Source organism: Molossus molossus, unplaced genomic scaffold (genome assembly GCF_014108415.1).
Source record: "Molossus molossus isolate mMolMol1 unplaced genomic scaffold, mMolMol1.p scaffold_m16_p_12, whole genome shotgun sequence".
Taxonomy (NCBI): domain Eukaryota; kingdom Metazoa; phylum Chordata; class Mammalia; order Chiroptera; family Molossidae; genus Molossus; species Molossus molossus.
This window is the reverse complement of record NW_023425347.1, coordinates 44,988,959-45,003,142: the sequence shown is the minus strand read 5'-3', so window position 1 is coordinate 45,003,142 and position 14,184 is coordinate 44,988,959. Positions and strand designations below refer to the sequence as shown.

The 14,184-nt window shown below is 37.1% G+C and overlaps 1 protein-coding gene across 1 annotated transcript in view; it reads right to left on the bottom strand.

Annotated features, from left to right (window-relative positions):
• The window catches only part of PIGK (phosphatidylinositol glycan anchor biosynthesis class K), a 128,135-nt gene extending 115,529 nt beyond the window's left edge, over positions 1-12,606 (bottom strand). Inside the window, exons 1-3 of the mRNA XM_036257229.1 lie at positions 12,489-12,606; positions 8,811-8,864; positions 3,764-3,855 (exon numbers count right to left, since the gene is read on the bottom strand). Of these exons, the coding sequence (XP_036113122.1) occupies positions 3,764-3,855; positions 8,811-8,864; positions 12,489-12,581 (239 nt within the window). The 5' untranslated portion in view covers positions 12,582-12,606. The remainder of the gene's footprint in view (positions 1-3,763; positions 3,856-8,810; positions 8,865-12,488) is intronic.
• Between the last annotated feature and the right edge of the window lie 1,578 nt (positions 12,607-14,184).

Here is a 14,184-nt window from a genome sequence, read left to right as displayed (position 1 = left end):
AGGTAATGAAACAGGAGTTTAGTTCAAAACAATTATTTGAGGGCAAAAAATTCCTAAAAATAGTGAAATGTTTCAGGAAGCACACACTAAGCAAATAATAACAAAATCTCTGAGGTTGGGTAGGTTACAGCAAGCATGGGCTCAACGTGCGAGACACCTGTCCTCCACAGAACTTAGGTATAAAATGGTAACAGTCAGGCTGTAGGGCAGTTGTGAAAATCTTAAGAGCATGTCTTTTATTTTCCCCATTACCACTGAAATTCCTTTTCCGAGTCAATATTTTGAAACAGTATTATAAAATTATGGCAACCTATTAAAGTATCGTTTATATCAGATTCACACTTGCTAAAAATTAGACTAACACAATTTCTACTTTTAAAGTGCAAACTTGTGTTTGCTTTGCCTAACTGATAAAGTATTTTCCAGTCATGTGTTTATTTATCCAGTATGTACTGAGTACCTACTATGTGCAAGGCACTGTGCTAGATGCTGGAAGTACAGAGTGAAATAAAATCTAATCCTTATTCCCTTCAAGGAGTTTATAATCTATTAAGGAAAACATACTAAATTAATATAATCATATTATGATCAAAGGATACCAGAGAAGCAAAAGAGGGGATCAAAAAAATGCTTTTTGAAGTAGTAAAGTGAAGTGAATTTGGAAGGTCAGTTAAAGTTAAAGCTGTGTTTCCTAAACTTGGCCGTGTATCAGAACCACATATAGAACTGATGTCTGGGCCTCACTTCATGTTTAGTAAATTAGAATCTCCAGAGGTAAAACTCAGATATCAGGATTTTCAACATGCACAGCCAGGTTTAGGTAGCACTGAGCTACAAGGATAAACAACCATTCCAGGCAGAGAGAATAGGTCAGTATAGTCAGAGTATATGAAATACAGACAGAAGATAAGAGAGAAATCAGAACAAAAGTAGTGACATAATTAATGTGACATTTCAAACAAGATCAAATTGATGTCAACTTTCAAAAACGGAATCACATGTGACATGTATTTTAGTACATGATTTTGACATGAACTAATTTCTCATTGGGAGTTATAGGAAAACTAAAAGCAAATAGTTTGCATTTCAAAACAAAGGTAAAATACTCCTTTGAAAAAGCAAACAGATTTTTTTAAAGCCCAGAGCTCTACTCATGACTGTTATTAAATATAGTGACCAATCACTTTCTCAGGATACATATCTGGAATATGACAGAAGTTATACTAACGTTGTTTTAACTTGAAAAGGTTCCATAATATAAAATAAATTCTGTATTGGAAAATTCAAACTTTAAAACTGAAAACTATTCTTTTTTTTTTAATCCTCACCTGAGGAGATTTTTGCATTTAATTTCAGACAGAGCGGGAGGGAGCGAGGAAAGGAGAGAGAGAAACATTAATGTGAGAGAGACACATCAAGTGGTCGCCACCCACATGACCCTAACCAGAGCCGAGGACAAACTGCAACCAAGGCACATGCCCTTTGCGGGAACCAAACCCGGAGTCTCTGGTCTGTGGGCCAATGCTCTGTTGAGCCAAACTGGCCAGGGCTGAAAACTATTCTTAATAATTTTGTTTCCAAAATGTTATTTCATAATAATTTTTTACTTTCTGAATAAAAATTTATTTATAGTTATATTTTTATACTTAATTCCAGGTAGAAGTCGGACAAGTCACCGTAACAGGTAAAAAGCTTAACAGACTCTTTTCTTTGATTTCTGTTTGCTAAATAATTAACGGTTTAAACCATCAACTGTCTATCCCAATTCATTCCTCAACAACGACTTTATAAGCAGGGATATACACAGGCAATTATTTGAAACAAGAATAAGCTTTTAAAGAATATTCTTCAGAAACCCAGGAACAAACCTACTGATTATAATATATAAAATACATCCTATAGTAATACTCTACTTCTAAAATGTTCATTTAAATCTTACTTAAACCATTTAAACATTTCCTCATGACTCGGAGATCAAAGATTCATTTACCAAAGTGAAAACTGTTGCCAAACCATACATAGTAGCTCCCTGGAGGAGCACACAAGGCATACATAGAAGCAACGAGAGTTAAAGACCCAAGGATTAACCGGATAGACCTACTAAAGAGAACCAACTGACAAATTATAATAATTGACTAATTATAAGAATAATACCTGCAGTCCTGACAGGCTTGGCTCAGCGGTTAGAGTGTCAGCCCGCAGACCAAACAGTCTGGGGTTTCATTCCAGTCAAGAGCACATACCTTGGTTGTGGTTCGTCCCCTGCCCTGGGTGGGATCATGCGGGAGGCAGCCAGTCAATGTCTCTCTCTCATACTGATGTCTCTCTCTCTCCCTCCCACCCACTCTATCTGAAGATAAATGGGAAAATATCATCAAGTGAGGATTTAAAAAAAAAAAAAAAGAATAATACCTATATACTTGATATAACAAATCTTTTCTCAGACTTAACGTACTTTTTAAAAAAATGGTAGTATTATATAGAGTTGCCTTAATTTCTATTGAAAATACAGGAATTAAATTATAGTTCTTATCAGCTTCTCAAGATAACCTGATCTATTTACATGGAATACAACTGTATTTCCTGAGTCATTCACTGTCTTTCTGCTCCTGCAGCACTTTCTACATATCTCAATTTGCTTCTTATGGCAAGTTCCTGAATCGTGCAAAGAAGGTACTATTATCACCACATAACAGCTGAGGAAACAGGCTTACCATGGCCAAGTGACTTAACCAAAATCACCACTAAACCCAGATTTCAAATTCATTTGTCTGAATGTAAAGCTCTTTCCACACTTTCTCACAGGTAGAGAACATAGGACTAAATAAATCAAACCTAAACAACTGAATTAACTGCACTTGCTTTTACAACTACTTTGGTAATAGCAAAAGCAGATCTATTATGTCTGACAAGTCAAATGTAGAGGACATATATCTGAGGGTGAAGGTGTAGAGGTTCTGCCTAGTACCCAACCCCTCTCACATAATGAGGAAGTATCCCACTTCATGAGTCTTCATAGAAAGCAGATCCTACCTCCCTATACAGAAGCTAGTAATGCCATATAGTTGTTCCTTCCTGTCACTCCCCAACCCCCCAGAGCATGGACACGTGCACTTAATATACGCTCTGCCAATAAAGCATCCCTCCAAGGGCTCTAGATTAAGAGCTAGAGACTGTAAGAAGCCGGGGCAGCAAAGGTTGGACTCTGGCAGCAGGCAGCAGTTACCAACATTAAGTTTCCAAAGGCGACCGCAGCAGCTATGCGGTAGCTGAGTCTAGACTTCAGCAACTCGCAGCTGCATTATTATTACTGGACTGGTTTTGTCACCATTTTTAGAGATGTCTTCTTTGCTACCTAGTCTTGCTTGTTCCTGACTATTTAAAATTACAGCCTTCCCATCAATTTGGTGTACTAATTAAGATGCTTTCAGTAAATTCCTTTCTACTTCAATCAGTCCAAATTGTCTTTTGTTGCCTACAATTAAAAACCCACACTGAGACATTTAATGATTAAATAAATGACACTAAACAATTATACTTTACCAAATATTTTTAGCTTGGCATTGATTGATGTTTTATATAATTTGCCATTATAGTCTTAAGTAAGTTACATTATACATGATGGCATGTTCTAACAATTTAAAAAAACTTCAAATCAAGTTTCCTTATCTTTTACAAAAACAATACGAAAATACAACTATAACAATCATCTAAGGGTGATTTTCACTGAAGTTCAGAGTTTAGCTTTATTAAGAATTCTTACCTGTCAGGAATACCTAGCCTCTTCACACTTCTATAAACAGAAAGAGTATTTGCAACATGTCGATAATTAAACCAGAATCGGGATGTACACACCTAAGATATTAAAACAAATATATTATTTTTATGAAACAAGCCACAAAGTAACAGAATAATTTCTCTTTAGGTAGGATAATATAGATGCCTAAAGAAAGAGTACATCATAATCCAAGTTTAGAAACAGCAAAGCAAATAAAAAATTGTCAATAAAATCAACCTCTCTTGAGAGAGATCTTTCATTACTAGCATTAAATAAAAAGACCACTGAGCTTAAGAGAAAAAAAATCTTTGGGAAATTCAATCAAATAGTGAACTAATTTAGTTACCCTCAATCTATGCAATCCTATAATGTTCCTGTTTCTAAAAGATTAAATTCTTTAAAATCAGAGAGCATGTATAATCTCTTCACAGAATAGAAAAAAAAAAAAAAGCTACCTTGGGCTGTATATTCCTTGTACTCTAGATTGCTTCCTAATTTAGTTGTGAAAAACATAAAATAAAGACTATAACATACAAAACAGGTTTATATGCATGTAAGAGAATGTGTTATAAAGCTGTTAAGCTGAACAGAACACTAGAAACAATTCAAACTAGTTTTACACCTAAAAACTTCAATCATTTGTAGAATGTTATGCAATCATTTGTTTATATTATGACATAGAAAATGTAAGTTCTAAAGTGACACAAAATGGCATTTTAAAAAAAGAAACATTCCTAAAAATGATACCAAGAGTATTAGAAAAACCTAACACCATGCCTCAAAAGTCAGCCCTCTTGAGAATCCGTTCCAAAAGAAGTAACAGAGATTGGGGTCAGGTGGTAATCTACCTAACCCACCAAACACCCTCCTACCTCCTACCACATGCCTCTACTGATAGTAAATATAACGACAGTTATGAGAATAGCATAAATATTCTTGCCCCTGCAAAAAGAAACTACAAGATTTTTTTTAAATATATTTTTTCCTTATTGATTTTAGAGAGAGGAAGGGAGAGGGAGAGAGAGAGAGAAATATCGATGAGCGAGAACATCGACTGGCAGCCTCCTGCATGCTCCTCCCCACTGGGGATCGGGCCCACAGCCTGGGCATGTGCCCTGACTGGGAATCAAACCGGTGACTTCTTGGTGCATGGGTCAATGCTCAACCGGTGAGCCACACCAGCTGGACCAAGATTTTTTATTAACATAAATGTTCAACCTGGAATCCAATAAGAAAAAGACTAAAACTCTTGACTACATAAAAATGTAAAAGTCCACATGAGAAAAATACTATAAAACATTAACTGAAATGAAAAATTTTAAATAATCATAACACAGTAAGAAAAACAACCCCATTTTGAAAAATAGGCAAAGGATGACAGCAAGCATTTTATAACAAGAGTATTAAAAATGGAAAATAAGCCCTGGCCAGTTTGGCTCAGCGGTTAGAGCGTCCACCTGCGGTCCGGAGAGACACGGGTTCGGTTCCCGCTAAGGGCATGTACCTCGGTTGCAGTTTGTCCCCAGCCCTGGTTGGTCGTGCGGGTGGCAGCCACTCGATGTGTCCCTTTCACATTGATGTTTCCTCTCTCTCTCTTTTCCTCTCTCTCCCTCCCACTCTGTCTGTACAAAAAATGGAAAAATGTCCTCGGGTGAGGATAAAAAAAAAAAAGGAAAATAAAGCTCTTAAAGATGTTCAACTTCTGTTATAATTTAGAACACAAGAATCAAATTGATAAATATCCAAGAGTCTGACAATCCATAGCAGTGACGAAAGTGTAAAGAAATGAATACTCATATCCTACTGATGGGAATGTAAACTAAAATAAATCTTCTAAATGGGTAATATGTAATATACATCAAATCTGAAAATGTACTTACCTTTTGATTTCTCTTATATAAGTATGCAATAATATGTATTCAAGGACTTTCACTTTAACATTGGATTAGCAAAAATCAAAACCAAAAAGCTAGAAACTAAATCACTACCTAGCAGTAGCAAAAAAAACTACAGGTTTTCGAGCAGAAAAGTATAATTTATATCTGAATTAGTTATAATAAAAGCCAGTATGTTCAGTGCACTTTACTATATATACCCAAAAGATTTTTGTCATATATTATAGTATTTAATGAGCATAACCCTAAGAAACTGCCCTCATTTTTACCAGCAATTTACAAGACAAGAAGGAGGAGAAAAAAGCCAATGGTATAAGGAAAAACCAATTTACATGATCACATATTCTCTGAATGGAATACAAAATATAAAGCAAGTTGTAAAACACAACTGGTATGCTCCATTCATCTTTTTAAAAGAAGGGAGAGGTAGACATAAATGTGATTATATGCAGTGGAAATTTCTAAAAGGATACAGAAAAAACTGATAATAGCAATTAAAAAGAATAAAAGTGGGAGTCAAAGAAGGGTACAATAACTTTTCAGTTTACCTACTTCACTACTATACTTTAAAAAAAAATTTATAACTTTTTTTATTACATAAAGACAAAAATATTTTATTCAAAGTAGATCTGAAGACTAAAATAGAAGCCAATTTTCCTTTATCTCCCTCTGGTGGCAAGTTTTCTCAGTCAAACTACAAGAGCAAGGGGACATTTCATTTACCTCTGGTCATCTAGTCAAAACTAAAAGATTAATTCAAACTGCGGGGGAAAACATTTATTTTTTTTAATCTGAATTTTATAACACTGAAAGAAATGCATGTTTAGTATTTTCAAGTTGGTCCTGGTCAAATTTTCTAATTTTCCATTTCAGAAAGTACAATTGATTGAAGTCTCACCACCGTCAGTCTGAGTTAATGTATAAAATACAACACAAAATATGAAAACTACAGTTACTGTGAAATGCTCAGTAATAATTCTTTTTCACCTCTATTTCTCATCTGAAACCCTGACTACTGAGATTGAAAAGGGTCTTGGTTTGAGGTTTCCCAAAACAAGGAAGGCTTTAAAGTGTGTGCCCTATAACCAAATAGGCTCTGTTCCACAGAATGAGCCCTGTGGCAATTTGTTGCCTGCACATATGCACTGATTCCATTTTAAGGATTCCCACAGAGAGACCAACCGTGGAAGAGCCTTTACTGTCTTGTAGAGCATCTTATCCTCTCAAATTGGTATATCATGGCCTGCTCCTGATAGCTTTCCCCCCTTTCAAGTAGTCATTGAAAACCTGTCTCCTATCTTTAATAGCTTCTGTTCAATTCCTTCACCAACTCTCTTGTGAGGTGTAGCATATAAAAGGTGTTCTTTCCTGGATAACAAGAAAATGAGCCATAAACCCACATAATACTCTTCTATTTAATCATAATTAAATTACGTTGAATACAAAAATCTATAGCAGCTATAATTACTATTTATTTACTTCCAGCAACCTGTAAATACTTTTATAAAACTATTTTCAATAAACTTACAATGCCTCAAAGATTCAATCTTCCTTTGACATTAGTAAAGTTAATTATGCTTGTATAAGTTTATTCTACACTTTTATTTGAATTCTTCTACCCATCTCCTTTACAGTCTTACTGCATCCTTAGTTCCCCAATTTTTCTCCTTTTCCAACAAGAGTTACTGCCTTCAAAAAGGTACACATTCTTTGTTCTCTTCCTTTTTCACAAAAATCAGCTTCCCTTCTTACCTCTTTCCTCACCTTTCTTCCAATGGACCCTTTTATACATTTTTTTTCATTAAGTCAAATTTATTGTATCTTCTAATCATGTAAATATCACTAAATGAATCTCCAGTGGTGAATATTTCTGATAATTCACACCAACAAAAACCAAAAAAGGCAGGAGAAAAATAAAATGAGCCAATAAGCAAAACTTACTAAGAATCAAAACAATTCAGATTAAACAAAATGTAATCTGTTGCCAAGCAGTCAAAAGCAAAAGATAAATTTAATAATACACAGTTGATTGGAGATTAGAAAAGGAGGTCCAGCCCTGGCCGGTTTGGCTCAGCGGTTGGAGCGTTGGCCTGTGGACCAGAGAGTCCTGGGTTTGGTTCCCGCTAGGGGCATGCACCAAAAAGAAAAAGAAAAAGAGGTGCAGCATTTCTAGAGGGCAATGGTGCTCTGTTGCTTCATGTTAGCTGTTTGAATTTTCAGCTGCTAAGAAAATTTCAGGGAGAATGAAATTTAAAAATTCATTCACATGTGTGTGTCACATACACACACACACACATTATTTTTAACCCTCCTCAACAGTTACCTAGATGCTTTTAAAAAGCCTTATGCCTAGGAGTCTATTCTAAAGAGAAAATCGGTGAAGTCCACGAAGATGTATGTATAAGGGTGACCAGCATAGCCCTGTTTAAAATAGTGAAAAATCTAGAATCTAAAAGCCCATGACTAGATATTATGGTACATTCATAAAAGAGAAAACAATACGGCCTTTGGGAAAGATTATGTATCTCCATATCTACTGGCAGGGAAAGATTCCCCAAGGTTTACTGCTGTGCGACTGTAAAATAGTAGGTATTACATGATCCTGTTACATAAAATCATGTATCTTTATGCTTATGTATGAAGACAGAGAAATTTAGAAGAATGTTCATCAAAATGTTGATTCTGACATGTGGAACTTGACGACATTTTTCTTGTCTTATTTTTTTTCAATTGAGGTGAAATTCACATAACATAAAATCTCTGTCTTCTAAGCTTTTATAATTTGAATTTTCTATACTGATCATATACTTTTATAAAGGGAAAAGAAATTGTAATAAAAATAAAACCGCCTACGTAAAGAGTATCTATAAACTGACATTACAAATAAGAAATACAATTACCAGTTTCCATCATTAAAATAACTCTACATTTTATATAATGCTTCCTTTAACAAAAACACATTACCACTTGATAGATATACTGAAGACAAGAATATTACTAGCTGATATGGTCAATTTTAAATATAGCAAATCAAAACAAAGAATTTCTAGTATAAGATATAATAAATTTTATTTTCAAAAATTTGATTCACACAAAATTTCTCAGACACATATCTAACCTTTATAGAATATACTTACCAAAACAGCCCAGTTGTTTGTGTGGCCACTTCTAAAGAGCTGCTCTGCTTGTTCCTATCAGTCAAATAATAGCAAAAAGATTAGAAGAAAGCCACATTTCACAGGATAAAGACTGCTAAAGGACAGGCAAGAGTCATAGAGTTTTTACAGTTACAATAACAGTAAGTTATCATTATGTAAGTTTATAAAGATGCTAGTTTTTGACCTTATGAAGGACCTATAAAGAGATTTATTTTTGTGTTAGGCAGCATTATTTGGGGGAGAAGCTGTTTGTTTTTAAACATTTTATCCCAGTCATCTTTCTTATGCTTCAAGTTTTCCATTATCTTCAAATTGTGAATGATCTATTTTGTATCTTGATTCTAAACATAACAATTAATACCCTTCCTGTTGAAATTTCATTCAATATTCATGCAAACTTTGTACCGGGTGCTTCCAGTTACTTTATTTGAATTCATCAATATATTTGATTGAGCACATTCTCTAACATACTGCCATGTATCCCTTCACTAATCTGTTAAAATGAGTCTGAATTATATTTGCTGGCATAGAACATTAAAAACCTCAGCATCCAAATACCTAATGAACATGATTCTTATTATATATTAAAAGAATAATGAATATAAACCATAATGACCTCAGATCTGCCCCCAAGCAGTATTAATAACTAGACCAGTCAAATTGCCTGGATTCAAACCTGGGCCCTATTGGTTACTCGCTATATAAACTTAGAAAAGCTGCTTAACTTCTCTGTGCCTCCATTTCCCCATCTATAAAATGGTAATGTTACCTGACTCACAACATAGGACTGGTGACTGGAACCTAATAATTTTATAACAAATGTTAGCTGTTTGAGTTTTCAGCTGCTAAGAAAATTTCAGGGAGAATGAAATTTAAAAATTCATTCACACGTGTGTGTGTCACACACACACACAATTTTTTTTAACCCTTCTCAATAGTTACCTAGATGCTTAAAAAAAGCAATGTGCACCCTGGCCAGTTTGGCTTAGTGGTTGGAGTGTCGGCCTGCAGTCCAGAGAGACCGGGGTTCGGTTCCCACTGGGGGCGCAGACAAACTCAGTTGCAGTTTGTCCCTGGCCCTGGTTGGGCCCTGCAGGAGGCAGCCACTCAATGTGTCCCTTTCACATCAATGTTTCTCTCTCCTTCCCACTCTATCTGAACAAAAAATGGAAAGATGTCCTCAGGTGAGGATAAAAAAAAAAGCAATGTGCTATAGTGGATAAAGCACTGGTTTAGGGATTTGAAGATCTGGGTTTTAGCCCAGGTCATGTCCCTCACCTGACTGCAAAACTGGGGTAAGTCATTTAGCTCTTTACACTTGACTTTCCTCATGCAGAAAATAAGAGCTGCACGTCCCTTCCAGCTCCAAAATTCTTATATCATTAGGACTTTAGTGAAAAAAGGTGAGATGGCAAAACTGTTCTGTGATTGATTAGATAATATAGGCACTGAAAAGTTATTCATTCTACATATAGTTAGTGGAGCACCTACTATGTGCCAAATACCATGTAATGTACAATGATAAAACAAAAAATCATTGAAGAGCATGCTGCTTTCTCTCAAGAATCCCAGAGTTCAATAAAGACAAGCATGCAAGTTCATTACACTACAATGTAACATTCATTCATTCATTCATTCATTCACTCATCACTTCTGTAGATGCCATGTGCCAGTCACTTTCTTGAGTGTTCAGAATACAATGATGGGCAAAACAAGCACAGTACTTGCTTCCAAAGATTTTACTATCCAATTTGCTCTCTATATTCACACACTAAACAGATGACAACCTATAAATATCATAGTACTTGCCTCCAAAAAGGTTACTATCCAATTTGCTAGACATGTTAAACAGATGACAACCTATAATTCTATAAAGGTGAGATACACAGAATCATGAAAGAGCAGAAGAGGGGGAAATAACCTGATCTGGGGGGTGGGGTGGGGAAGGGTTAGGGAAAGTTTCCCTACAGAAGTGACATTTGGGTTAAGATCCAAAAGGTGAAGAAGAAAGATAGTTTCAGACAAAGGAAACATAGGCCCTAATGGCAGGTGGGGCTTAAAGGCTTTGAGAAACTTAAAGATTAGCATAACTAAAAGTTTGAAAGAGAGAGAGAACTCAGGGTGTAGGCAGGGGCCAAAGTATGCAGGGCCTTGTTTATGGGTCATAATAGAGATTGCATTCTTTATCCTTAAAGCAATATTAAGATGTACATAGATAACATGATCAGATTTACATCTTTAAAAGTTACTCTATCTGCAGCTTGGAGAACAGACTGGAAGAATGACTTGATAATTCATTAGAATTAAGGAGAAAAACAGAACTTTAATTCATATTTATATTATCTCAAAAATATGCTTTATAAATACTGAATATATAAATGAGCAGTAATTCATGAATATAGAGAGTGCATGCTCAATATCCTTTTAAAGTTTGGAGTCCACTGATCTAAGTTCAGTGTACTGAGGTGGTGAGCAGAATGGGCTCCAATATGAAGAACCAAAAAGTAGACAGAGGCCAGATGACGCTGTTAATTTTATCCTGTATGCAGGGGGAAAGAAATAAAAAGATTCCATCAGAAGAATAACCTGATCAGGTTTACTTTTTTTTTTTTTTTTAACTTGTTGTTGCTAATCCTCACCGGAGGATAGTTTTCCATTAATTTTTAGACAGAGTGGAAGCGGAGGGGGGGGGAGGGGGGGGGAGAGAGACAGAAACACTGATGTGAGAGAGACACATCAATTGGTTGCCTCCAGTGAGACCCTGACAAGGGGCCGGAGGTGGGGTGGGATTGCTTTAACTACTGAGCAACTGGCCAGGGCCAGGTTTACATTTTGTGACGACTAATCTAGCATCTAAGTGAGGGAGTTTGGAAGCCTGGGATAAACTGGATAAAGCTATTACAGTAGTCAAGGGAAGAAATGACCAGGCCTGCATTAAGCCATTCACTAAACAAGTGAAAGCAATTCTAAAAGTTCAGAACACAGAATTTAGTTTTGATTAAAAAGTGGAATAAAGAGAAAAGTTTATTTTTTTTAAAACCCCAGGTTTCAGTCTAGGAGCAACCCCTTGGGAAATGGGGCAGACAGCCCCTTAGGAAATGGGGCAGACAGAAGACACGTTGGATACAGATTTTCAAATGTCTGCTGACCCATAAAGGGCCCCTTAACCAGCTTGATATGTAGGCCTGAAAATGATGCTAGGAATCTGGACTGTAGAACTGTACTGAGGTGTTTATCAGAGTGTAAGGGGCAGTAAAGGCTTTATGAAAGGCAGAACGTCCTGTGAGCAAGAAACAAAACACCTGTCCTTCCGAGGCCGGTGGAAGGGAGCCCGTGGTTGAACCCCAGGAAGGTGCGGCACTCTGCTCGCAATCCACCTGCTAGGGACTAACACGCGCCGGCGCAAAGGACCAGGTCCTCCCCCGACTCCCACACCTTGATTCTTTTAACTCATTCGGTTTAAAAAGCTGAAACGGGCCGACAGTGTCCTATCCCGTCCCCTGTGACCGCCGCCCCCACAGCCCGGGCAGCCCAGTAAGAGGCTGAAGACTCCAGGCGGCTTCCCTCAGCTCCGGTGCATCCGACCTGTGCTGGGGCGCTCGCAGCCACAACAGGGCTGTCCTCCGGGCCCGACCGCTCCGAGGGACGGACGCCTACCTCGATCTGACTAGTGGCCGAGCTGCCGAAGGACAAGAGCAACCACCCCGCCAGGACAGTCACACTCTGGCTGAAAAAGCAGGTGGCGACCATGATTGCCGAGCTCAGCTTCCCGCACCTGGAGGGGGCGGAGCGAGTGCCGTAAAGCAGCGCGGCGGGGTGGTTGTTGTATTTTGCGTGTGTGTGGAGGGGGGTTTGCGACACCAGCCTCCCTTCTTTGAGGCCGGACCGTGGCCAGCCTTTAGATTCTAAAGATTAGAAGTAAGCGCGTCCCCGAGCTTGGAGTTTCCCAGAACTGCGGGTGGGGAGAGAGAGCTTCAACCCTTTATCTTTACTGAATTTTCAGTTTTTATACTGTAAAATAGGGTAACGTTGAAGTAAAAGTTTGCAAGGTGAGGAAGACAAACCTGTGATCCCTTCAACTTTCAGAAGCTAATTCCTTTTTTTGCATAATGCTGCCAATTCTTTGAATATATGAAGAAGAATGTGGTGGGAAGAGCAAGCCTGTAGGCGCAAAAAGGTGATTTTGGGTCAACTGCAAATGCAAAGATAGGTGGGTGCTGCAACAGGTGTGAGTCTATTACTGAAAGTATGAACATGTAGAAATTAGTTACTTTTCTTCTTCAGTAATTGTGGAGATAGAACTCATCTCAAAGACAGTCTGAGGATTTAATAAGATCGTGTATATTCAATTATGTTCATTATATGCATTAAATTTTAAATTGTTTTTCAAAGAACATGACATAAACGTGTTTATGTTGTGTCAACAAGCCAATTTGAAAAGGCTACATGCAGTCAGTATATGATTCCAACTACATAACATTCTGAAAAAGGCAAAACTAAAAAAACTGTAAAAACATTCAGTAGCTGCCAAGGTATGGGGAGAGGGAGGGATGAATAGGCAGAGCACAGAGGATTTTTAGGGCTGTAAAAATAGTCTATCTGATACTACAATGGTGGATACATGTCATTATACATTTGTCTAAACCCATAGAATGTACAACACCAAGTGAACCCTAATGTAAACTATAGATTTTTGGTGATAATGATGCATTAATACAAGTTCAATTGTAACCACTGTGGTGCAAATGTCTATAGCGCAGGAGGTTGTATGCATGGGGATGGCAGGCAGAGGATACATGGGAACTCTATACTTTCCACTCAGTTTTGCTGTGAACCTAATACTTCTCTAAGAAATAAAGTCTATTTAAAAAATAAAAAGAACCAACCACATTATTGTTACAAAACAAGAAAAGACAATTGGCAAGGGCCAAATTTAGTGAATTGATCTGAAAGAAAGTGACATAGTATGTCAAAGTAAGCAAAATGAGTTCAGTATTAGTAAGGAAAATAAAGGACATTTTAAAATGATGATTCTAGCCCTGGCCAGTTTTGCTCAGCGCTTAGAGCATAGAGCCACAGACCAGAGAGTCCCAGAGAGTCCCAGGTTCGGTTCCGCTAAGGGCACGTACCACGATTGAGGTCCCTCCCCCGTGGTCGGGGTCATACCGGTGGCAACCAGATGATGTGTCTCTCTCACATTGATGTTTCTCTCTCTCCTTTCCTCTCTCCCTCCTGATCTGTCTGAAGATAAATGCAAAAAAAATGTCCTCAAGTGAGGGTTTAAATAAATAAATAAATAAATAAATAAATAAATAAATAAATAAATAAAATGATGATTCTATATATGATAAAT